General features: G+C 33.1%; 3 protein-coding genes across 5 annotated transcripts in view; 1 reads left to right on the forward strand and 2 right to left on the reverse strand.

The window, feature by feature from the left end:
- Rab32 (RAS oncogene family member Rab32) overlaps positions 1-9,739 on the reverse strand; it is a 38,144-nt gene extending 28,405 nt beyond the window's left edge. The window contains exon 1 of one of the 2 annotated variants that reach the window (XM_088223605.1): positions 9,614-9,739. In XM_088223605.1, the coding sequence (XP_088079731.1) occupies positions 9,614-9,724 (111 nt within the window). In that variant the 5' untranslated portion in view covers positions 9,725-9,739. Of the gene's footprint in view, positions 1-527; positions 915-9,613 lie in introns of those variants that run through there. The other variant, XM_088223606.1, reaches the window with a different exon arrangement.
- Positions 2,115-25,021, forward strand: Cog3 (conserved oligomeric Golgi complex subunit 3). 2 transcript variants are annotated; one of them, XM_088223602.1, is made up of 15 exons: positions 2,115-2,667; positions 4,805-4,975; positions 6,169-6,407; positions 11,593-11,817; positions 11,933-12,142; positions 12,237-12,512; positions 14,367-14,656; positions 15,574-15,792; positions 18,067-18,206; positions 18,999-19,159; positions 19,552-19,684; positions 19,939-20,114; positions 21,775-22,113; positions 22,193-22,366; positions 23,121-25,021. In XM_088223602.1, exons 4-15 carry the CDS (start codon positions 11,647-11,649, stop codon positions 23,379-23,381), a joined length of 2,550 nt encoding a protein of 849 aa, XP_088079728.1. In that variant the 5' UTR covers positions 2,115-2,667; positions 4,805-4,975; positions 6,169-6,407; positions 11,593-11,646; the 3' UTR covers positions 23,382-25,021. The 2 variants fall into 2 exon arrangements, with proteins under 2 accessions (XP_088079728.1, XP_088079729.1); XM_088223603.1 differs by lacking the exons at positions 2,115-2,667; positions 4,805-4,975; positions 6,169-6,407 and adding an exon at positions 9,328-9,392.
- On the reverse strand, positions 23,393-25,106 carry UQCR-C1 (Ubiquinol-cytochrome c reductase core protein 1). Its single transcript, XM_088223608.1, has one exon. It carries the CDS (start codon positions 24,975-24,977, stop codon positions 23,556-23,558), a length of 1,422 nt encoding a protein of 473 aa, XP_088079734.1. The 5' UTR covers positions 24,978-25,106; the 3' UTR covers positions 23,393-23,555.
- Between the last annotated feature and the right edge of the window lie 1,975 nt (positions 25,107-27,081).

Below are 27,081 nucleotides of genomic sequence, written 5' to 3' on the forward strand. Positions count from 1 at the left end.
ACATATTCCATCTTCTTTATTTCATTATAATCAATCGCTATCTTTAGCAATTTTTTAAAAACTCTCCGATAGAAGACTTCTAACAGACCTAATATTTCTTTATAAAGTGATTTATTAATTCATTGACTGTCCAGATTTGCTGGAGTTGATGTGTTTTCGTGTTCCTGGTCGACATATCCGTTACAGATCTCCTTTTTGCTCTGCAAGTTCTAGGACCGACTATCACATAGTAATCAGTATGAAGATAAGGATGATTGATACATTTGGTTCTGGACTTGATAGTTATAAAACGAGTCTGATTTCTTTTCTTCTCTCGCAATATAATTCTTAAACTTTTCTATATGTTTTTCTTTTTCATATTTATGTATATTTTGTTCATATTTTTGGTTACTTATGTATATTTACTTGTTAGAATTGTTATAGTAATGGAATTTTATTATGTATTTAAATATGTACACATGTTTTTTTTTTATTCACATTTATGTTCAATGTATATGTTAAAGTAACAATAATCCGATTATATTTACCGCCTTCACTCCGTTGGTCTGCTTTCTTGGCAGAAAATCCATTCCGAATCCGGCACGATGCACGAAACACAAGGCACAAACTGATAACGGTCCAACGGAGTCGGTATTTGTACACAGCCGAACACCGATAACACCTGACAAGGAGGATCTGCGAACGTTCTCCGTTCGGTGAGTGGAAATAATAAGTACAGGATCTTCCCGGCCTCTAGTTTATGTGAGTTTTTCTACCAAACTGGCGCAGTCAGCCGTGTTTACTGGGGGCTGATAAGATACCTCCTATCAGAGAGTCGCGCCTTATCCGCGCTATGACAGATGAACTCTTTACTCTCGGCCTGTCTACTCAGTACGGTTACGGACCGTAACGACATGTCACCACTGCGGATCACTGTTCCACACATTCAACGAGATATTTCGGCGATGTGTGGAATCTAGTTTATTATTTTTTCAGTTGGTTTCAATCATTTTGTCCAGGGGCGGATCGGACCTCAAGAATTCTTCCCGCCAATTAAGTGAAAGGCTTTTTTATTAATTAAAAAATCATAAAATAAGCACACCTATTCGCTGGGCACTTATTTTCGTTTCTGTTTTATTTCGGCACCCATTAAATTTTAATAAAATTCAAATGTTATTTTTTGAGATCCCGCCTCGTGTATTGTGTTTGATTCATTTTTTTTCAATTGTTCGCAAAAAAAAACATCTTATTTAAACAAAAATATAATGTACCTTGGTCCTAGGCGTGTTGTACCTTGGACCTTTAAATACTATTTTAAGGAAATCAATGATTTCGAACACAAATTAGCGTTTATTTCTCAGATTTACTAAACACAAAAGAAATATAAGTACGTGAAAGAATGAACAACTTTAAATAATATTTTACTCAATATTGTAACAAGATGAATTCAAACTGAAAAAAATATATTGAGATTGACATGTAGATCCTGAATTGTAAATAAAAAAATATCCCATTAATTTGAATCCAGAAAAGTTGTCCTAATTGGTTATAAGAGAGAAATGCACCAATGGAAAAAAATCATATGGTAATGTATTGGACCGGTCCAAGGTATATACCATTTTAAAGGACCAAGGTACAACACCCCCACTGCATGTGAGAAATAACCAAACAGCTATTTTTAGGTTAGGTTTTTACAAAAAAAAAATCATGTGATAGTAAGCTAAGATTACTCGCCAATCATAAAAAAATGACGATTACACAATAATAAAATACAGGGGGTGAGGAAAACGTAACATATATAAAACAAAAAAACTGACTTTTTTGGTCGAAAAACGTTTTTTTCATTTCACTCAAATGCTTTGAAATTAGCAACTGTCAAATGATGTTTATCTAGTAGATTGCCTAAAAAATATCATCAATACATTTTTTAAAAAGCTACTAGATTGCACACAATGACGATAGGACCTAGGTACAACTAGGTCCAAGGTACTACACAATCGAATGAATGTGTTCCGACTCTGGTGCATAGCGGTAACTATCAAACCCAAGTGTGTACCTTTTGATAAGGACATCGCGATTGTCATTCTCCACCTCCGATCTTAACTTTTTTATATTTGTTCAAGCCAACTTTGCACAGTTGTGTGTTGCAACGTTATTGTGTAATAATCGCTTCAAGTCCCACTGACTTCCAATGAGACGGGTGTTAATAATAAACGACGTTTATTTGTAAATACGCTTCATTTGTCAACTCGTTGTAAAACATTGTTTGTATTCAGATTTCAATTGTGGACTAATTAAAGAAAACACACACAAATTTGTTCATAAAGGTCGTAATAATTAGGACAAATTAAAAGTGAATTTGTGAAATTTGTTTGTGATGTCAAATGAACAATCATACCGTTCATTGTTTAGTGGATATATTCTTATCATTGTTGGTTGTTGATCTTAAAATAATTATGAAATAGCACGCACGAATTACTGATTCGTTTGTGCGTAAAAGATAGGTCAACAATAATGTTTCATAAAATCTATCATCAGTGTTAAGATAAGGATGGAATATCTAACGTCACATTTATTATATTACGGATGCTCGTATAAAAGGCAATCTATTGCATGAAGGATAAGGAGTAAACTATGTTAAAAATTTCAGAAAACAAAAACAACATGACAAGAGTGATTGATTACAAGGTTCCTAAAAAATATCAAATTAATAATGTGAATACGCAATTAGCATTAGTATTAATTAGTATCACACAAACGTACCTAAATACAATAAAACAAAAAAAAATATTTATCATTTTGCAAACCTGTTATGCAAAAAAAGCAAGTTTCAACATATTCGTCTATGACGAATACTACTAATACTCTCTACAATTTCTGATTAATTGGATTTAGATATTTTCAAAAAACATAATGCACTCAAAAATCACACGCTAGGGTATAATTTAAATATCAAAGATTCTACACAATGTTTTTAAATCTTCAAATCGTTTTTTTTTTCTCTTGAATGTTAAACTTTATTTGTTTTATAAGTGTTAAATTTTCATAAGACTGTTGTTTTTCTTTATCTTTTTTGCTGATTGATTTATACTTTGTACTGGTTAAATGACTTGTTGGATATTCTACTATTTATCCAATCGAGCAAGAATAAAAATTATTATTACATTTTTACTGCTGTTTTTGCTAGTATGTATCGATATTTTACCTCTGATAGAACGATGTGATTATATAAGAAAGGAGAGAGAAGTTACGTTTTCAGAATTTCAGGATGTTACTAATTTTGCCTACAACAGGCGCACTGGTGTCAGATTTTAGCCCGGAATAAAGAAGAAAAGCAAAAACAGTTTTTTTTTTAAAGTTGTTTAACTGATATAAATATTACTAATTTTATAAAATGTTTCAATTTCTAAAACATTTAAATGTTAGACTCAAAATATTAGTTAAATAATAATAAACTTTATCATTGACAATAAAATACGAAGTTACAGACAAAACACAATTTAAAAAATGATCTAAACTTTAAAATAACTTAAAGTTAGGTAATTGTGATCCTTTTTAAGTGAAGATACCGAAACTACTTTTTAGATAAGAAATTCAACTTTTAAAGTACCAGGGTAGCAGAATCAGAAAAGGACTCGAGTACTATTTTTATTAGATACTGTTATGTCAACTATGTCAATCAAGCGCTTACCACATCTTGACATACGATTTCCCTCGGGAGGCCGACGACTCCGTCAGAAGCTGAGGTGACAACACGTGGTGCTCGCTTTTCCGTATACAGGTGTATGTGTTTTTGTCTCCTTCGGGTTCGTTCGGAGCGGCTTCGTGGATTCCTTATCACCTCCTCAATCATCGTGTGCTCCTAATACTTAGGAAGCAACTTTAACTCTCTCACTCACGATACTCGCAACTTGTTTTGATTTTCTTTTTACCGATATTGTTTAATTTAATAATTTTGCAACATTTATTACTTCCACTTAATCGAATGTGACATTCAGAAATGAAATTGACTCTTGAGTTCGATGTTAGGTTCTATAATGTTGATACTACAAAGTCTTATCTCGCGTGGCGCCTGAGGTGTTTGGGCAGTAAAAAAAGCAATTTTCTAATAACACGCAATACAAAATGATTTAATGATATAATTAAACTAATTTACATCACATTATATCAAAATATTTAACATAAAATTAATGATAAAGTTGTTTTTAACATGTGTTATTGGTGCGTTTAGTACATATATAGGTATATAATATGTACATATGTATTTGTACATTAGATGACTGCTTAAAGAATTAAAGGAGTTTTTAATTTATTTTTAGATAGGTATTTCATTTTTTTTGCTACACAAGCAAAATAATTGAAATACAAATTTTATTAAGGTATTTTTTGAATATTTTTTATTTTATTTTTTAAAATTTTATTTGGGAAACCAACAGTTCTACATACATATTAATAGTCAACAAACAGATATAGTGTATAAACTCAGAACTAGTAACAGATTTCCACAAAGTATACAAAGTTAGTAAAGAAAATATATTACATATTAAATAAATACATATAAGTTTATACTTATAAAATGTTATTTTCATGTACTCGTAAATATTTTTCAATAATCAAATTATTTTTAACTCCGTAAAGCATATACGAATATTATTGCATCGTAAGGTTGAAAATTTTTTATAACAGATACTTCACTACATACATTTATGAAATTCTTTTAAAAAATGTTGTTCAAAACAAAAGTATTTGCCACTTTTTTCAAAATATTTGTATGCAAGTGATAAAAGCAGTTGGTTGCTTTCTAAACAAGCTTTTTTGTTTTTAGACGTCTACGTTGGTACCAAAACCCAACGATAACGAACATTTGTATTCGTTTAAATGAACATGAACTAGGCCCCCTGCTTAGTTATTCATAAACGTTCTACACAAGGCCACTGCCGCATCATCAGCCTTTCACGAAGCTTTGCATAGTCCTGGTATTTTTAAAAAGGGATTGGTGAGTTTTTTTGTCTTTTTAGAATGGAAACCTAAAGAGCTAGGAAAATAATATTTACCAACTTCATGAGAATGCTACTACATTTGAACTACATACATATTATTAGGCTAGAGTTAGTCTCGTTGGCAAATGGTCAAATGATCAGCGCGTTTGCCTACCATTCAAGAAATCTCGGGTTCAATTTCTAACATGGTTGACTTGAAATATTTATTTTAAATGTGTTTTTACCCTAGAAGATTTTATAGTCCCAGGACTGGCCCCTGAATCGCAAGACTGGTGATCTTACCTTCATGTAATAAAAAATATCAAGATACGCGGTGATTTTTGTACTAATGCAGTACTCTAAGCACCATAAACTCCAGAAAGGAAACGATGGTGATGATTAGTAAGCTCGTAATATAAAAATAGCGAATATTTGGGATTTGTCTTAAAATTTTAATACTAACTACATATCAGTCATTTCCAAACGAGTTCTATATGGTCCCCAGTGGTCGATTACGACTTGCAAGGGGTCCCATGTCAGTAAAAAAGAAAATTGAGGGTGCATGAGATATAAATAAGGGTCCATGAGAGTGGATCCCATTTAGGCAGGCCGTCACCAAAGTTTTGACTTCCCGTAAATCAAATAATCCACCTAACGCAATATATAGTACTTTTCATGTCATATATTGATTTGTTGGTTTATTTTTCAAATGTTATAATGTTACTTAATTTGCGTTTTGTGTCGTTTTTATTATTTTTTTGTATAACTATAAAACTAAATGTATTTTTTATTTTTAAATTTCCACTGTACAGTAAATCCTATCAAAGTGAGAAGCTCTGTGTAGTTTTAAAAACACATTTGAAGTTGACGAATTTATAAAAACCAACATTAGGAAAGCAGGGGGAAAAATAGGGACCTCTGCTACAGACCGATATTATTATTAATTAAAATGGTACCATAGAAATCCCAGTTCTGCATTCTGCACTACATAATTAAAAAGGAACCATTTACTAATTACTAGATACTTCTTCGCCTTGACTTCAAGTTGGATTACAAAGAACCGATTAAAAAAAAGTATTTCAACAAATAATTTAGTAAAAACACAAGATAATAGTACTTATAGACTCTGGAACGATCGTTATTTAAGTGAACCTACCGGAAGTATAACTAAAATGTTTTTCCCTACCATTTTCTATCCCTATGATTTTAGGAGAATGCAGAATGCTGGCTAAGAGCTCACCCAGATGCTTACGGGTCATGGTGGGTTTATGATCTACCTGCATCGCTTCAAGCTCTCCGAGATCGACAGCTGCCCATACGACGATGAAACTTCTCAAGATGTCCCTCACTTGTTGATGCATTGCCCCCTTTTGAGCTTTCAAAGACAACAACCGGAGGCGCGATGCAGAAGCTTGAGTGAAGATCAATGCGACATCCCATCGGTGATAGGTAATAAAGAACTCACACGAGAGGCAGTATCTTACATGGTCAATATAGTGCAGGCAATTGGTAAAATAAACCAAAGTAGGGAAGAAAATGCCGAGCACTCCTCTAGTGGAACGGAAGGCCTGTTGACTACTGCCAACAGGCCGGCTTCTCCTGAAGAGTTTTAAGTGGTTTCCTCTCCACATGAGCAAATGCTGAGAAGTTCTTGATTGGCCCACATTAGTATATCCCTCCTGATCCAAACAGTTTAGATAAATTTACAGAAATTTAATTTAAGAAAAATCCACTTTTGAAATATAAACCTTGTTTATTATAAGCAAGGTAAATAATAAAGCAACTCCTGTATTTAAAAAAAAAAAAAAGTACTTTTAGAAAATTAAGTCAAATAAATAATTCCCTACTACCTACCGAGATATATTACGCATACAGAACCTTCCGAACATACCTCACATGACGGTATCTTTCTTACCATTAATTAATAAAAAATAAAAATTACCAATAATATTAATATGACTACAATAACATATTACTATCTACTCAAATGCCGTTCATATAAGTTTTACCAAAATTAAAAATATAGACAATCCTTACTATATAACGTCCACCGTCTCTAGATAGTATAAATGAATTACAATAATTTCTTAGAGATACTGTTTTTTGGGAAACATCGAGTTTTCATTTGTTCTTTTAGGTTCATTTTTTGTTTCTTATATTAAAATATTTATACTGTGTATTTTTTTGTGTACGCGCTGAACCGTAAAACTGATTAAATCATTTGCATCCACGGACAGGCTATGCCTATGTGAGTTTTTTTCTCATTATTTTACAATGTTTTCTGTTATGTTTATGTGAAAAAATTTGAAAAATACAAAAAAAAAATTTGAAAAGGGAAATAATTATTTAACTCACATGTTACAACAGAGATGGAAAACGTTTTACTTTCATGGCTCTGTTATGTATTTATATTACCAATATGCATATTTTTAGGTGTACCCGTGTAAGTTAGATTCATTCTGATGTTTCGGCTACCATTGCAAGAGCCATCAGGGTAACTAATGTGTTTTGTAGAAAAAATATCTGTTTATACAGTAGTAGTTTGTACCGTTTCGTAATAAACGGCAGTAAACACATTCCGTGTTATTTATGTAATGTGTAGTGTCTGGTGTACATTGGACAAACGAGGCGCACGGCAAAGAAAATAATTGACGAACATAAAATAGCGTGCAAACTTGGGCACCCTGAAAAATCAGCAACAGCGGAATACTTTATAGACCCAGTACATATTTTCGCATTCGAACCAAAATTTTTGCATATACCTAGAAATTACTGTGCACAAATAATAAAGGGGGCAATCAAACACCCAAATAACATAAACAATGACAACGGGCTGAAATTAAACTTAACATGGTTTCCGGCACTACACATCACAAAAAGGACGGAATGTGCCTACTGCTGACTGCGAAACAGTACAAATTACAAGTATATAAACACATGTTTGCTACAAAACACACAGTTTATCCTGAAGATGGCTCCTGCAATGGTAGCCGAAACGTCAGAACGAATCCAACATACACGGGATCACCTAAAAAAGATACATATTGATAACAGTGACGTAAAATCTACGCACCTACTTATAGTACCTATAACATAGACTATCTTTAAACACTAAACTAGGTGGCGCTCAAACCTGACAAGCTACCTTGTAAATGAACTCTGTCTCTGTTGAGATATAAAGTATTCATTTTTTAAGCATACCTTTAAATATTATAGAATATTTACAATTAACTTTTTCACGCTTACTAAGCAACACCATATTTTGCAAATATTATAAAGAAATGTAATTTGAACTGCAATACGAAACATTTTCTAGGTAAAACAAATATAGTATTTAAAATATTTTAAACACATTTAATGCAATTGGTACAATTATTACCGCGTATATATATAATGTACTGCGTGAACACAAAATGATCAGTCCTGGGCTTCAGATCTAGTCCAGAGACCATGAAACATTGCAATAAAAAAAACTAATTACACATTTAGACTGATGTAAATTATACATAGCTTGCGTATATTATGTATTATACATCTAATTAATGTAGATAGATAAGCAACATCAATTACATTATTGAGATTTAATATACAAAATCAAGTTTATAAACATTACTATTCCAAGAAATTCATTTATTCATTTAAGGTAAACATTTAATTTATGCTTTGAGAAATCTCCATTAATTTATGACGCACCGTTTTAAATTCTCAATTTAAAAAAGTAATTATATTTATATTAATTGTAAAGTTTAGTTAGCTTACGACTTTTAACCTCATTCTAACTTGAATGAACGAGAAAAATGTCGACTCAAAAACTCCTAGTAATAAAATATAAAATGTATTTTCATGGGTTCACAATATTACATTTATCTACGTTATTTTATAATACGTAAAAGGGGTGGGAAATCGCTTGTAAAATATTTTTAGAAATAAACATTCAATATTTTACATTTTACTTTTTTTTTTGCACCACAACAGGCCAGGAGGCCTAATTACAGTGGTGAATTACATCACAGAGCACCCAGGCTTGAGGAAAATTTTAATTTTTGTGTTCTCACCGGGAATCGAACCCGGAACCTTCCGTGCGTGAGTCAAGCGTCTTGACCACTACACCACGGAGGCCGCCATGTAACATCGATCATTAAACACCCACCCAAATGTTTTTATTTCTCCGCATAAAATAACACGTGAATTTAGAAATTTTAATTTTAAAAAGCACGATTATTTTTTTATGACAAATTATATTAATAATAAAAACCTAATAGGTAATTTGTTATCACTTTTACGACATCGAGCACATACGAATTATCTTCAGATAAGATAGCAAAACTCCACGGGTAAAATCAGGTATTGTTTCATTGGTAACTAATAAGACAATATTAACTATCGCGTAAACTAAGGATAATGTGACAGAACTTTTTCTGTACCTTATGGTGGGTAGGTACCTACTAATTAAATAATCGAACTGCATCTACGAGGATTCCGCGTGTGTTAGCGCACAGAATGGGGTTAAATACAAATAAATATAGAGTGTACTATTTAAATTCAAATCAGGATGTTTATACGTGAAAAACAAATGATTTTTCCAAAATCATTATAAAAAACTACACAATTTGTGATACACGTTTAAATACATTTAAATGTTTAAAATTACTCACCGTTATTTGACTGCTTTGTGCCTCTGAAAGACTCTCGATATCTGCATCCGTATTGTCTTCCGCTGTTGGGTTGCTCGCCGCAGAAGGGCCGCGCTCCGGGGTCGAACTCATGATCTGCCGTGCAGCACGTCTGTAGGTCACCGCTGAACGCACTACTGCAGAGCCCATCAAACCTCACAAGGCCGACAAGAATGCAACCAGACCACCGCTTTTCTATAATTTTATCACTGTCTCACGGAAAAGTTTTCCCAGTAGGTATCCCGCCAAAATAAATGTCAAAACGCTTCTCGCAGTACAAAAGAATGAGTAGGTACCAAATAAATTATAATGCTAACAGGATTAGTATTTTACGTGCTCCGAAAAAGGAAATGACCTGGATAAACCGAGTGACTATTGATTATTGAGTTGATCGTGGCTATGCCACTTTTATATTATTTGGTTTTTATTGAAACAAAGTTGAAGGGAACTCTGTAAAATATCAAACCATACCATTCGAGCTTCTGAACTTATTGTGACAAGTTTCGTGATTGTAAATACTTTTTTTCATCATAAATAATGATTCACTTGTCAATGATTAATGCGATGATAATGATCAGACATTGAAATTACTTATTGTACACATTAAATGAAGATTTTATAATTATTGATCATATTTTTAGTGATCCGCACGTGATATCATAACATCTCATTCGTGTGAAGAAGTATATACGGATAGTCTTAATCCTACTCACGACAATTAATTTACTAACACAATCACGATTTATACAATTAAACGGAATATGTACATTCAAAAGGTTTCACTCCGAAAATTTTAACGATTATATTTTTTATCAAATAATAATCTACATTAGTAAATTATAATATACACGAGTACACTAAAAAATCTCTGAATGATCAAAAAGCGTGAAGTAATATAAAAACCAGATTACAAGATCAAAACGAATTTTTACCTAATGCGAAGAATGGTTATCTATGTATAATATTTAGCTGCAAATGACATATATTGAATAAAAACACAAACATTAAAACTGGCACAACACAATCACCCCTTTCCTTCGCTACAGTTGATAAAACTAACTTTTTTATTATTTACTGAAGAAAAAACACATTACAATAATATCAAATCGTACATTAATGCAGGTCGATGTATCAAATGACTAAAATACTAAAGAAAACATTTTATACTGCAACAATAATGTAGAAAAGTTACAATTGGATAATGTAGGTATATTTTGTCCCTAGTGACGATGACTTATTTAAAACATTTTTTTTCTAGTCATTAATTTGCTTAAATAAATTCATGCTTTTAAAAAATATTTTAATATGTACATACTTTAATATCTAATTATATCTAACATGAAATATCAAAATATTTGTTAATTTTTTCCCAATTAGTTTATTATTCTGAACAAACAGTCCAATGAGGAAGTCCAGTGGTTTAAAAAAAAATAGATTATCAAACAAAGTCAAAAAACTTTTATTTATATGTTTCGTATTATCAGCTCTATGATTTACTTGTACTTTTGATTTATGAATTACTCTGCCAGTGACGCCACAAGTTCTAGTCTGTGAGTTCTGCTGATTGGTGAGTAGGCAACCCGAAAACCTATCACAACACTTTATCGTTGGTTTATTCGGAAAAACTTGTGACATAGTTCAATATAGTCCATTTATATGATTTTTTTCGTACATTTTTTAGATATTTTGTTGTATAATTAAATGCTCTAATTTTTTCCGAGCGTGAGAAAACAGTTTTGATGTCCGATTTCTCGTAGCACTGAACTTCCTACATTGGAAAAAAAATCTCAAATTATAACAATAATTAATAACAATGAAAATTAAAATATTTATTGTATACATAACAAAAATTAAAAAACCTTGCTTGAACAGCAACTTTTTAGAAAATTATTGGTAAAATTGTTAGTTGTAACAAGGTACCTTTGTGAAACGCTTAGTATTAGTATTTTTTTATTTTTTAGTACTGGCAACAAGACAGCTCGCTGTCAAAGTGTCAAATTAAGTGTCACAAACTGATGGTCGACGTAGTAATATCGAAGATGGAAAACATAAATATGAAAAAGATTCAAAGTAAATTGCTACAGTGGGAATTGCAAAATGAACCGCTGGCCCCCCTAACAAATCTACAGAGAGATGTTATTTTCGATATGTCCGAAGAGTATAAGAATATGCTTATTCATGATGAAGTAAGTAATAAGTTTATTACAAATGGTTTTAATGACAATCAAATAGCTGCATCTATATTCTTATTTTCAATTTATTATAACTTAAAGTTTTTAAAATTATATTTGGTATATGTAGTTTCCTCAGGAGCAAGAAAAAGAACCTTTACAGCCAGATAGCGTTAACTCAAACTCAATTCACGTGAGTAATATTGAAAGTACTCAGCAATTTTTAGAATGGTACGAAGGTCTAGAACAGTCCTTGTTGACGGGAGAAGATGCTCCTTATTTAAGTTACTGGAAACAGCTAGAAGAGCGTAAGAATGAATGTGATACACTCTTGGAACAGGTAACAAAAACTACAAAACATCTAAACATTTTACTTTGGAGCGTTGAAGAATCATGCAATTTAAAATTTTATTTTGTAATATTACTTTCTTTAGGTCGATGCGTCATTGGATGACTTCAATAAATTATCTGAGGAGTATAACTTAGTTTCTACCAAAACTAACGCTCTGCATTCCGTTAGTGAGCAGCTGCTAGCCGATCAGATGTTATTACATTCCATAAGTGAAGAAATAAAGAAGAAATTACACTTCTTCCTTCAAGTGGAAAATTTATCTCAACGTTTAAATAGTCCTACACTTTCTGTCTCCAGCGAAGCCTTTTTCACTATTTTAACTAAAATAGATGATTGCATGGATTATCTGAAAACCAATGTAAGTTTAAATGAACTAATTAATAATTTTTCCGTAATTTAGAACAGGCACACATGACATATTCCAGCTTTATTATAACTGTAAATAAACATGTGAGGGTACTATTTGCTAACCCGGAAAAATCCATCTTCCTTTATTTTGAGCAAATCACAAAAAACTTATAACAATAATAGCTTCAACTTTTTTTTTATATTTCAAATTTTTATTTTAACCAGTTACTATTTTATATGTAACTGGTTATGAAATAATCATGATTATGTCAAGAAATAATAGGTTTGATTTTGGAGATTGCCATCTTTGCAATACTCAAGTAGAGGTTGCCATATTTGCAACATAACCATTAATTTGAAAGTCAGATTCTTGCAAATAAAGCCATATTTTGAACTGACATTGTTATATTTATTGTAAACAAATTATTCTGAATAAGATTCAATTCATTTCTCACTATTTTAAGATTTTGGATTTTGACGTGTTTGAAAGTAATCTTCACGTGTAAACCTTGCTTGGAGAAAACAAAAGCCTAAAATAGTTTCAGCATCATTCTATATCTGTTTTTTTTCTTGTGCTTATGGTGTCCACAAAGAGCCGCCAGCCATCTCTGTCAGCTGACAGTTGCTGTGTATCCTCCCAAGTCAGGTTTGCGTCCTGTAGTTCTGACACGAACTGCCGATGAACAGTCAGCAGCGGACATCCAAAACTTCGAGAACCTGATGCCTTGTAAAGTAGGCACGCCTGGTTAAAGCTCTCAGGAGGCATCCACAGTATGTGGCCCAGCCAACCGTATCACCTCCTCTGGATGACAGTTGTCACCGGACTTTGCTGCGTCCTTTCTCTTATTTCTTTATTCTTCCCAAAGAATAAAAAAGTTTAATAGTTTAAATCATCAACATAATCATTTTTCATGATTGTGCATTCATACTTTAAAAGTTTTAATGAATGCAGTGTAATTATAACACATTGTTTAAAATCGAACAATTAAGTGTTTTTTTTTAAGATCAACAATCTTCTTTAAACTGCAGAATGTGAAAGTATTATTTTATGTTTATTTTTAATCCCTTTTCTATTAAGTCACAACAAGTTTGTATTATTAGTTATAATATTAAAAATGCTTATTAACACTAAATTACTTAGGTATCAAATTATAATTATCGTAAATACAAAAAATCTAACCCAACTCAATATAAAATTTATACAAATATTGTGTTAAAAAGATACTACATAATACTATAAATTATATTATCTATATAAATTGAAATACGCATAAAAAATATATGAACTGTAACCTTTTTTAAATTATTTTTTTAAAAATTAAAACAATTAACTTATACTGAGGTGAGGAAGTAGGTTAGCGACCATACATGAGTTAGGTATTTTATATGATGAACAAAAAAACTTTTTCATAGGTAAATGTACCAACAATACTTCAAGCGCCGCAACATCCATTTGGCTCCAATGTTTATCTCAAGCTAATTTTTTTAAAGACTATTTGCATTCAATAGTAAATAATTATTTTATCAGTTCACATCATACAAATTTATGCGAAAATATCTGACGACAAAATCAATGAAAATTTTAATTTAATATTTAAGTATATGACAGAACAAATACTCGAATTTCTTTAATTTTTTTTTGGCTTTATAACGTTTTTCATATTATTATCTTTAGCATTTTGACCATATTTAGGTATCTGTGTTCACGTATTACGTATAGAAATAAAAGTATATTTATAGTAAACTTTACTTTTTTTTCTTAGCATATTTAAAAAATATTTTAACACTTTGATATATGCCAGTAGTTACATCCACAGTATACTTTGTTTGCGTATTTCGTGCCCTTAAGTTTTAAACATTTCAGCCGAACTATAAAGAATCACATACATACCTTGTAAAATACCGACACTGCCTTTCACGAGCTGTGAACCTGATTCGCTCTTATGTGAACCATATTCTTACTCACGCCACGGAACAAGTTTTGACTCCTCGCCCGCAACTTGATGGAGCTTCGTCACAACCTAATGAGTTGGTTCCACCCAATCCGACAGCTGACACTGCATTCGCTTTATTCTTCGGAAAGTTTCAAGCTGCTGCGCCAAAACTGAAAGATATTTTGAAGGAAGTGGAGGAAAGGGTTGAGAAGACCGAAGAGTGAGTAACGTTTATCATGTTTTTTTTTATTGCTCTGTGATTTTATATATAAATATATTGGTGCAGGTTTTGAAACAGCTACCTCATCTCTATGTATAATTTTAAAATTGTGTCATCTAATTATGTCTTTTTTGTTGTTATGTTTCTGGATTAATGAACAATTTTTTTAATATTTTTTTATAATGATGCAAACATTAAATACAAATTTAACTTAAGATTTCTCCTCACTGTTTTAAGGATGACTGTAAATATGGTGTCGATTTTTTGGTCATTATGTACGCCATTTGTGATTTAAAAAAAAATATTTTTAATAATTTTCCTTATTTACTTTTATTTTTTAAGTTCAGTACCATATAGTGGAGTTTATTCATTTATAAATCAGACCAAATCATGTAATACCTAAGCCCTTTTAAATATTTTTTGTGACTATTTTCCATCTGTCTTTAATTACACTACTTGCAGTTAATCCAGAGTTATGAAATCCAGCACAATTATGTAATTTAAAAACTAAACTTTAGCCATTTTAAATTTAAGTTTTAAAGGATGTTTATTGATTTGATAGCTTATTGCCAGCATTATTTTCTACTGCTTTTAAAACTGTTAGATTGTAGTTGTTTTGAATAAGGAAGTTCAGTACTACGGGAAAGCTAATAGACCAATCGATAGATATGACAGATGAGAACTTAATACGTCACTGGCGGAGTAATTTAAAAAATTCAAAACTTTAAAAAACTCATAGTGCTGATAATATGATACATAATTTATTATATTTTTCAATTCCCTCGTTTGATAGTCCATTAAAGAATTATTTTTTTTAAAACATAATATTATTATACCATGCAAAAACAGCATAGATTGTATGTGGAAATGAATTACTTGACCATTATACTTGTAAAATAATGATAGTGATATTATAGGTATGCGAATCTTCTTAACGACTGTCAGCAATGTTACCTCTCACAAAGAGCCCAAGTGATTTGGGGGGGAGTAGAAAATGCCATCAAGGAGCTGACAGATAACCACAAGGGAGACCATTGTACGCTGATGCGCTCCGCATGTTCCTTCCTCATTCACATTTCACAAGATGAATGGGATCTCTTTTTCCAATTTTTTACTCAACCCTCTTCACTACTTACGTAAGTGTGTTTAAAAATAAAACAAAAATACTGTTGAACATATTGCCATCATTACTTTATTTAGCACCCACGCTTTTTTGCCCATTGTTTTTTAAAATCCTAAATTGTATTCCAATTTAGTTTATAAATGCAATACTATGTAATTTATTTATAAAAATTCCGTCTTTAATTAAAATAAAAGCATAAAGGATGTCTCAAAACTTAACATATAATCAATACTTGAAATGCTAACTTAAAAAATATTTAAACTTATCTCAACTTGCTGGTTTTACAAACTCAACCTGTTATAGAGTATATAAAAATTTATAAACTTTACAAGGGAACAATAGTGTTTCAGAAACTATTACTAAAGTTTTATTTGTATTTAGTTTCTTTATTGTTGTTTTAATGGGTAAAATATTTTTTTTCGTTTTACGATTTAGATTTTAATCTCAATAATAAAAGAGTTTTACTGTTTAAAAGTTTTTGAACCGGGTTGTGGTCCCGTGGTAGTATTGTGGACTCACAGGCCAAAGGTCCGAGGTTCAAATCCCACTCTACCACAACTTGATTTCCATTTTTCCAGCACAAGTTATTTACGACTTTTAGGAAATGGTCTGAAAATTTAAATATTTGAGTAAATAATAAGAACTCAAGTATTTCTCTTTTTTTTTAAAAAAAAAAACCTACCATTAAAATTCCTATTATGTTGCCTCTCTTATCCAAAATATGTTTATGTGAGATAGTGTCTCCTTTCTGGCCTGCGTTACCTAGTACCTGTATTTTAATACCAGAATTGGTATTTGTGTTATTATTTATTCAATATTACGTCTTAATTGGATTTTATAAATTTGTTTTACTTGTAAATGGTTTATATTTTTTTAATAATGCATTTATAATGTTAAAATATTTATTTTACTCAAATGATTAGATTTTTTAATAAATTATATTCCAAGTTTACTCGGTAAACTGTATGGGAAAATTATAATTGAGATTGTAAGAAAGGTGACGAAAGATAAAGTGTGGAACATGCAAGTAGCCTTTATCAATGAACGTGGATGTACTGATCAAATTTTTGCGCTACGAATGCTAACAAAGAAGTTTTGCGAAAAAAGTCAAAAACTTTTCTGCGCATCTGTTGATTTGCAAAACAAATAGAAGAATTTTCATATCTGGGAGAGTAGAAAAGATGGAAGAGTAGAAAAATATGTTCAAAGGTGAGTGAATGCAGGCAACAAAATGAACAGTGCACTAAGCACAGTAATTGCTAATAAAAATATGCTAATCAAAGCTAGACTGGCAGCGCACAACGGAGGTTTAGTCCATGGAAGTGAAACATGGAACTGGCAGAGGAAGAATGAAAGCAGGGTAATGCGGTTGAAATGCAATCTCTTGTATGAAAGGGTTCCGAATGATGAAATCAGTCAAGAGGCAAATCTAAGACAGGTATAATTTATAAGATTAAGAAAAGGTCACTGAGATGGTTTGATCATGTAGAACGAATGGGTTACAAAAGAATGGTAAACAAGATATACATATGTATATGGCGAGAATGAACGGTAACGTAGGACGGGGATAAGGACGACCAAGGAAGACGTGACATGATCATATAAACCAAAATCTTAAGTCTGGTCATGTCACAAGCAGGCACAACCCAAGGGCATGTATGACAAGATGTATGAATGTGGAAGAAGTTAGGAATGTATGTCAGGATAGACGTGTGCGGCGATCCACAGTAGTAGTCTTCTTCTTCTTCACGTGTCATGTCGGGTCCCCCCGACGTTGACGATTACTTGGGAGAAAGCTTCCCTATTCTGAGCAGTGCAAAAAAGCTCCTCCTTAGTTCTAATCCTGGTCCATGCTCGGATGTTTCGAAGCCAGGAAAGCTGTTTTCTTCCGACCCCTCTACGTCCCTCGATCTTCTCCTTCATGACAAGCTGAAGTATGGCATATTTATCACCTCTCAACACATGGCCAAAATATGAAATCTTACGGAGCTTAACAGTGGTGAATAGATCTCTATTAGTATTGGCTCTACGTAATACTTCATTGTTGGTTATCATATCGGTCCAAGATATTCTTAACATTCTACGGTGGATCCACATTTCAAATGCTTCAAGGCGGTTTATAATATTAACTTTTAGAGTCCACGCCTCTACACCGTACAGTAAGACAGACCATATATAACATTTGACCATTCGTTGTCTCAGCTTAAGGTTTATATTATCGTCACAAAGTATTGTAACAGTAATGTAAATCTGCATTTCATATTGAATTCATTATTGTATGTTTCAGTTCATATTTATCTGGACTATGCAACACTCTCTATGACACCCTGAGGCCCTATATAATTCACATAAACCATTTGGAAACACTTGCAGAACTATGTACAATTCTAAAGATAGAGATGCTTGAAGAACACGTTAATAACAATCGTAAGTTTATCACATGCTGAATGTACAATGTTCTTATTGATTTGTTAATGCAGTGCTATATAATTTAAAAGAGATGTTTTCAATGTATTTAAAACTTTTACTAACCTATCCAATTGAGGACAACATTATTATATCTGTACAAATCTCAACTCCCTTGCATTATGTAAGGCTGAGTTGATGGATGCAGAAATTGAGGAAGACCGAGAAAAACATGGCATGAACAAATCCAACAAATACTTGAAGATGGATATGTCAAAAGTCGAAATAATCGGCGCGTGTGCAAAGATGCATGAATGTAGAGATAGCGAGATCTGTATGTAACGACAGGGTGATATGGCATTCTATCCTCTCTGCCTACCCTTACGGAGAAACGGCGTGATGGTTTGTTTTTTGTTATATATTTATTTAGATTTAAATATTCCATCTAGTAGGGAAGATATATAACCCTTAGCTACACGCGTGATTGGGAGTTACTTTAGTACACGCGTGCAGCACTCGTTACCGCAATTTACTTTAAATCATTTCTCATTGATCTGAAAAGTTTTCAAAAGAGACACTAATTGAATTGGATGATTAGAAAAACTAAATAGGAAACAACAAAAATACATTTGATACATCAAATCACCATAATTGAGTACGATAAATATAAATGAAAAATGTATGAAAGTGTATTTAGAAAAAAAGCGGCATGCGGTGCCGCGGCGCGTGTAGATTAGGGTTTAAAACACTAAATTTACTGTTAGAATAAAGCTACCTAAAAACTTAAATTCTAATTATGTATTATTATTTAAGCTGAGCCACTTGCCGCATTTGGTAGAGTTGCTGCGCAGCTATTACAAGACTCTCAAGAGAGATTGGCATACCGAGCCCATGTTTGTCTTCGATCTGATGTTCTGAATTACAAACCTGCTCCTGGAGACTTAGCTTATCCTGAAAAACTATTAATGATGGAGGTATATTGAATTAAAATACATGTTTTTTTTAATATTCACTATAAGGACATAATAACACGTTTTTATTGTCAAAATTTATATTCACTACAGCATGTTGTTTACAAAGTTATACAAAATATTATGTTTTTTTATTATAAATGTGCATTCCATTTTTATTTGCTAGAATGAATTAGAAGATTTAATTTTAGAAGAATTAGAAGATTTAACTTTCAGATTAGAAGATTTAATTTTATTTTGAAATTCGCTTAGTAGGCATTGTTCTCAATAATCTAAAAAAATCCTTGTTGATTTGGTAATTTTTCGAAAAAATCAACCAAGACATCTGCTTTCATTTGGCAATACATACTGTCACAAAATGAAAATTGAGCAATTAATTTTGTTTCTGTTTTCAGCAAATTGCAATGTCTCTTCAGGAACAATCATTAAAAAGATCAGATTCCCATACTTCTATGGCATCTCTCGGCTCTATGACATCCCAAGAAGTAGCTAATATCAATAATGAAAACCACAGATACAGACCTGCAGGTAAAAAAATAAAACTTTCACATCATATTCTTGCAAATAATACAATTTATTTTAGTGTGTTTTACAGTCATTGATTTTTATGCAGAATAGTATTGATTCTTTATTTCTACCTCACTGATTATTATGCATATCAACGGACATGAAAGTGGGAGTGATATACATAATTTAAAACGAATTTATTTTACTTTAAATCATGTTTTAATCGGAATTCATAGACCCAAAATTTTCCATTAAATGAAGTGGTCTTTTTTAAGGTTCTCCGGCAGATTTACATGGCATGTGGTACCCTGGAGTTCGGAGAACTCTAGCGACCTTGTCCCGTCTCTATCGATGTTTGGAGAGACCAGTATTTCAAGGGCTGTCCCAAGAAGCGCTGACTCTATGTGTATCGAATGTGGCTAATGCTGCTCAGCAAATTTCTACTAATAAAGTAAGAATTGTATTGCTACAACTGTAAACAAATATTGCGCTTTGCACTGTCACAAAATAAAAGGCATGTTACTACTCCTTCATTCTACATACCGAGTATCAATATACATGAACAATATATTATTAAATGTTATGAAATATTTATATATAACCAATTACCAACTTTTTTATGTCTACCGGTTTCGAGACGTACCTGTCTCTTCATCAGGACACCAAAAATGTTTGACCACAAAGATAATGCTTTAAATATGAATAAATTATTGTTGAAAGTCAAAAAAACTAGAGCTAATTTACAAAAATCAAAAATATATTGTATTTTTTGTGATGCTTTGGCTAAATACAATTTTTAAAAATAAAAATTTTTTAAATTTTTTAAATACAAACAAAAGTTTTTTTGTTTTGTTCGTTTGTTTGTTTGTTACTTAGGTGAGCGCACCCCCGCAAGTCAATGTGCTAATAATTTCTAGTTTTGCAAGATAATGTACTGTAATGTACTTAATGTACTGTAATGATAATGTACTTTTAATAAATTAATATGACAGTGGAATCACGTATATATAAGGTACGCAAAACAAAAAATTATGAGTTGACAGCGTATTCTAAGTCAAATTTAGACAAGCAATAACAAGTTCAGTTATTTGGTTTAAAAAAACAACAATGATAATTGGGAAAATGTGGTTCCAATTAAAATACAGTGCTATAGAGAAACGGTGGAATCGTTCCTAACCGTTTCCGAAATTGAAAATTTGCTTGACTTTTACCGCGCTGAAGTCACCAATGTTTTTAGAGATGACTATCTTTATGAGTTTATAGAGCTTTCTGTGATATTATTAGGTGGAGATATTTAGCTTTTAGCTAAAATTATACACGAAAGGCAAGGCAGCACCGTTAGACGGCTGCTTGTTTATTGTAACAATCTACGACCATTGCATGAATGCATTTGGCAGTTAAAGCAAGTATCTCGATAGCTGCTTTACAGATGTTCAGCCAACATTTATGGTATTCGACTGATGAAGTTGCAGTCTTGTCACTTTTTAATGATAATGTAGGCCAAGAAACAAACAAAAAAAAAAAAAAAAATTCTCAACCCATAAGCGATACATTACATCGAAGGAAGAACTTTGTGGTTCATTGAATAGTTAGTTTAATACATTGATTTTTGTAGTTTTTTGTTTAGCTATTTTTTTATATCACGCAATTGTTAAGTTATTTTTTATTTCAGAGAAAAACATCGATGATTTCATAAACGTCAAAAGCAAGACATTGTTCTCTTGATTTAAAATTAACGATAGTTTTCTGAACAAATGTCCTTACATTTGTTCAGAAATTCATTGAAGGCCTCATGGGCTAGTAATGCTTTGTTTCTAGACCCAAAAATACAATCTCAATGCTTAGAGCAGTTAACAATTAAACTGAAAGAGCGGTGAAATTGATACGAGATCTTAGGTTTAACGTTGATCTTATGTCGCCACGGGTTACCGTTATCTTATTGCAATAATACTTTTGATTTATGTAATTATGGTCAAATAGAAAAAAACAGAGGGTTATGTGTCATAGATTTTGCAAAAAAATTGTTCCCTACGACTTGGGACACCCTAATGTAAATGTAATATTTACAATTTTCACACTTAAGTGATGATGGTAATTTTTTATTTTTTCAGACAAATATAGATGGGGAGCTCTTCCAAATCAAGCACCTTCTGATTCTCCGTGAGCAAATAGCGCCATTCCAAGTAGACTTCACTGTGAAAGAAACAACATTAGATTTCAGTAAAGTGAAGAACGCTGCTTATGGCCTCATACAAAAAAGAAATCAATTGTTTTTAATGAACAGTAACAATGCATTACTGGAATTTTTGCTGGAAGGAACACCTATAGTTAAAGAGATGTTATTAGATTCTAGGAAAGATGTAGATAGACAGCTCAAGTCTTCTTGTGAGACATTCATAAAGCACTCTACTGAAATTTTAGCTGCCCCACTTCTCACCTTCATAGAAAATGTAAGGATTTGAATAACAATTATTGTTGCTATTTTTTATAACTTTAGTTTTGTAACACAATGTTATTTTATTATTTTAGATACAAAAACCTCAAGTCCCGGGAACTTCTACTCGTATTTCTCCCGAGAAGATAGCAGCTGTATTACAGGAAACCCAACGCCGTATTAAAAGTAATCTGGCTCCTTTACAACGCTCCATGCAACTCTATTTGGCTAATAAAGAAACCGAGTTTATACTGTTTCGTCCAATTCGAGTAAGACATTGTTTACAATAGATTCTCCAATAATGTATTGACAAAATTAACCTAATATACCTACGGCAAAGACATTTTATAAAAGATAGGCTTCTTTGAATTAATGATGATGCTATATTATTGGATAAATACTGTAATCCGCAAACATCCTTTGTCATATTATTAACGCAAATGAAGTTTAGTTTTGTACAGGGATCAAACCAGATGATGTTTTCATTTGTGATTAATTTGTAATTACTTGATCAATTATTTCATGCTGTAGTTTAATAACAATGCGTAAATACAAGTACACAAATATTATATTACAATGGTGGCATGAAACTGGCCTTTGGTCTGGTGTGTGTTCTTAGTAGTGGGTCAGTGCTATGCAAGCTCCTGACGTCACTGCGACCTATGAAAATCTATTGTGACGGTATGGTTAGGTTATATTATGACTGGTGTGTGTTAGGCTTAGTTTTAAATTATTTTACCATAAAAAATCTCAAAATTAATGTGCCAAATAAAAATGCGGGTACCTATTGTTCTTTTTTCTATGAAAAGTAACCTAGTTTGATAATAAATATGTATGTACTGTAGTCAATCAAGAAAAATTTGCATAAGTTTTACTTCAAATTACTTAAGTCCATTTTGGTGACGTTTTCACAGAAGTCAAAATGCAACCATTTATTATTATTTTAAGCAATCTTTAGTGTCTTATTATATTATTATTTATTTGCATAGATCTAGAATTTACAGAATTCCCGCTTCCTTTCAGAATAATATTATCGGAAGTTACATGCAAATTGAACAAATCTTAAATAACGGGAATTACTCCAGCGACGATATAATAATAGCCAGCTGCCCGACTCCCGAGCAAGTGTCAGTGTTGATGTCATCAGCAAGTCTGCTCGCAGGAAGTGACCAAGTATTGCCTTACGGAAGTAGCAAAAGAAAGATCAGCTCTACTAGACCCATTCCAACTTCAGCCACTAAACCCGCTCCACCCGCAAACAAGGATAAAACATTCGTAGTTTAAATAAAATTGTATTTTGTTGACATTATTTATTTATAATAATTTACATGTTGCCCCACATTAAATAGATATCCTTTATAATATCTTTTTTTATTTGGATACAATGATAAAGATGTTGGAAATGTTTTATACAAGTTCAGAGTAAAATTAGCGCTAAGTTAAATATTCACTATAGATTTACACCCTCAACCAATACATGCCGGCTCGGATGCGGGTGTAGTCGTCCAGGTTCTCTACGGGCCCTATGGAGGCCACGGCGGGGCACCGGTCATACAAGTACTTCATGCAAACGCTGCGCACATTGGAGGCGCTAACTGCATTGATACGCTGCTCCAACTCATGCAGCGGGATACGGCGGTTGTAGCATAACATCTGGCGCCCGATATCCTCACATACGGGAGTGGTTCCATCCAACTGCAGCAACATATTTGTCTTCAAAATATTTTTAGCGCGTTCCACCTCCCCATCTGTCACGGAGGTACACAGCCTCATCCACTCCCCCTGAATATTGTAGAGCATGTCCGAGCACTGCATGGGCTCGCACACGTAGTAGATTCCCCAGAGGCCGGTGTCCTTGTAGCAGGTGTTGAAGGACTGGAAACTGTGGCAGAGTCCCGAGGCTCCTGCGCGCGCGACGTGTGAGGCGTTGTTGGAGCCGCCGCCCTGGGAGCGGTCCCAGGAACCGATGATGGTGTTGGCCACCATGAGGGGAATGTTGTCCTGGCTGGCCCAGCCGGCCCCCTCCACAGCGATGGCGATGTGCGCTAGAGGCATGGAGTCATCACGGTGGCGAATCTCGGATCCAGTGAACCTGCACGGCATCAAATTAGGGATCTCTCCGGGATAGGCGTTGGACAGACCGGAAAACTGTTTTTCAGCGAGACAGGTCAGTGTGTTGTGTTCCACTCCGCCGCTTGCTGCCAATACAATACGGGCTGGTTTATAGTGGGACTGAATGTAATTGGAAAGATCGCCTTTGGTGATAGATTTGATGTTCTCGGTAGGTCCCAGAATAGTATTTCCTAATGGAGTTCCCTGGTAAGCGGTGGCGTGAAGATAATCGAATACAACTTCCTGAAGATTGCTCTCTACATCTTGCATTTCTCTCAAGATAACTCCACGTTCTCGTTCGATATCGGGTTCGTCGAGTTTCGAGTTCTGGACAATGTCGGAGAGTATTTCAACTGCTTTCGGTACATCCTTAGATAAGCACTTAGCGTAAAACACAGTTTGCTCCCGAGAGGTGTAGGCATTCAAGTGTGCGCCCATGTTCTCGACCTCCAATTCTAAGTCAGTCTGAGAACGTTTCGCTGTACCTTTGAATGCCATATGTTCCAAGAAGTGAGCGACTCCATTGTTTTCGGAGTTTTCGAATCTGGAACCCGAGTCGATCCACAAACCGACGGTGGCTGTTGCAGCTCCTGAATCTTCGGTGGCGACCCTCAAGCCATTCGCTAATGTTGTCACTCTGGTCGGGGGTACATTGATAAGGGCCTCCTTGAATTCGGCTGCTGATTGCGATCGCAGCCGTCGTTGAAGAGATCGTGAACCAGGAGCAGAGCGTAATACGCTAGAAAATTTAAGCAAATTACTGGCCATTTTAATATGCTTCGCCAGTCAATGAATTTACGTAACTCTAAATTGACTTTTCGACAGAATTTTCCTCCTGCAGATTTTAGAGCCAAAGAGAAATGCATAGATAAAATATAGAATATAGGTAGCTAGATTGTGAAAATTTCATAAAGTTCAGAGTTTTCAAATTTATTTTCATTGTTTGTGTTTTTTTTGTTCGTTTCGATTTTATTGTATTTTTGGCAATTATAGGGTAAAACTATCAAAGATGACAAAAATTCGTTATCATTGAAGATAACAATTGACACATTCTCTGTTACAATACGTAAATTGGCAATTTTAAATACATCGCGAGATCGTCCAACTAAAATGTAAGAAAATACTTTATTTTGTCGTGTAAGAAGATTTGGGTATTTAATTTTTCAAATGCTGGAATGTTGACTGGCAGCATATACCAAAGGAATGATAAAAAAAATTGGATTGTGAATTTTCGTTGATTTATTTCACAATACAAAAATATTTTATAAAGGTTCATACGCATCCGCCTGGTTAAATATTATCTTTAATATAACAATCATCATCCACGATCCGTAGTGCCAAAGACATTAGTACTCCAATCACAGCACATTATGATCAACTAATACTGCACCAATTTGTTTATTTATTTTTTTATGTTGAAGCCCCTAGGGTACATAAATAAACAATAAATTTTAGTTAGTTGTATTGCTATATTTATATGACCTATTAATTAATTCAAAAATGTCTATCACATTTGCAGTAATTTATTATTAGGAATGCACATTATGAAAACTTAAAAGTTTTTATAGTCAATTAAAAACAGTATAAATTTCAAAAATAATCTTCATGACATCCCGGTTATGCCTTATTATCACGAGGGGAATATATGAAAAAATGAAAAAGACGTATCGTTTATGTAGTTTGTATGTTGGGAGAGTTGGTGGAGAGGTAAAAAAAATTAAGATGATATTTGATTATATCGGAAGCTGTAAAAATCAAGTTCCGCGTTCGCACGTAGGAATAGACGAAAGCTGTCCGTCTCTCCACTGACTTAGAGGAAGCGAAAACATCCGCCGATCGAAAACTTGAGATTTAAAAGAAGATTGAGTCTTCCTAGTGTCTTATCGGATATGTGGAATACAAAGTTGATTCGCCATGTGTTTTTCCTAGTTTTAATTCCCCGTCATGATAATGTTATTCTAATTAAACTAAATGAATTTAATGCTTAAAATAAAAATAAAAAAAACAAAAATCTATCCTGAAAAGTGTAAATTGGAAGATAATTTAAAAAGCCTGAATCTTTAATGTAAATCTAGAACAAAGTAAATGTCTTAGAAATAATTACAAACATGGAAAAAAAAGAAAATTACTTAAATAGCTAATGCAATTCATTATTGTCACTCTTCATTTTTAAATTTTACATAATGTTACCGGTGGTTTCACTAATGCGGAGAGTTGATGGATGGTGGTCTGGAGGCTGTTCTCGGATGAACACAAGCTGATGGGCGATGTCCTGGGCGGAGATCTGCCATGAATAGAGCCATGGCGGCTCTCGGAATTCGGTCTCGTTTGTGGACGACAGCCAGCTGGAAAACTGGGTGGCCCTGGTTAGGGCAGACGCACTAGCGGTGCGGGAAACTGGTATTCCTTGGAGGACGATGTATGTCCTGGATGTGAAGGGACCTTCGCAGCAGGAAGGCAGCCTGCGATGACCCTCGTGGAGTATTCGGATTCCACGAGGTTTGCTACATAGCGCGTCTGGCTACAATGTACGTTCGATGCGTGGGTCTCCGGCGTGGACCGAGGATCGGTTTGACACCTCCACTTTCACTTCCACTCCTCAACTTCGACTTCCTACTGATGACTTACAACTTTTTCCAACTCACTGTCTTGTTCCGAGAAATTAGTTTTGGGTTTTATTTCATTTAAAATGTTTTGTTCTTCCAGTAGAAAACATTGGTCGATATTTATTGTTAATGTTGCATTTTCAAAAGGAAGGGTTTTGGAATTTTAAATAATTGTAGGTATTTTGAATCCTAAAATTGACTTTAACAATAGACGAAATATTATGATTGTACTTTGTAACAAACGGCTGAGGTAGAAATTATTTAAA

Source organism: Micrasema longulum, unplaced genomic scaffold, assembly GCF_059751315.1.
Source record: "Micrasema longulum isolate JH-2025_06_02 unplaced genomic scaffold, ASM5975131v1 h1tg000243l, whole genome shotgun sequence".
Lineage (NCBI taxonomy): Eukaryota > Metazoa > Arthropoda > Insecta > Trichoptera > Brachycentridae > Micrasema > Micrasema longulum.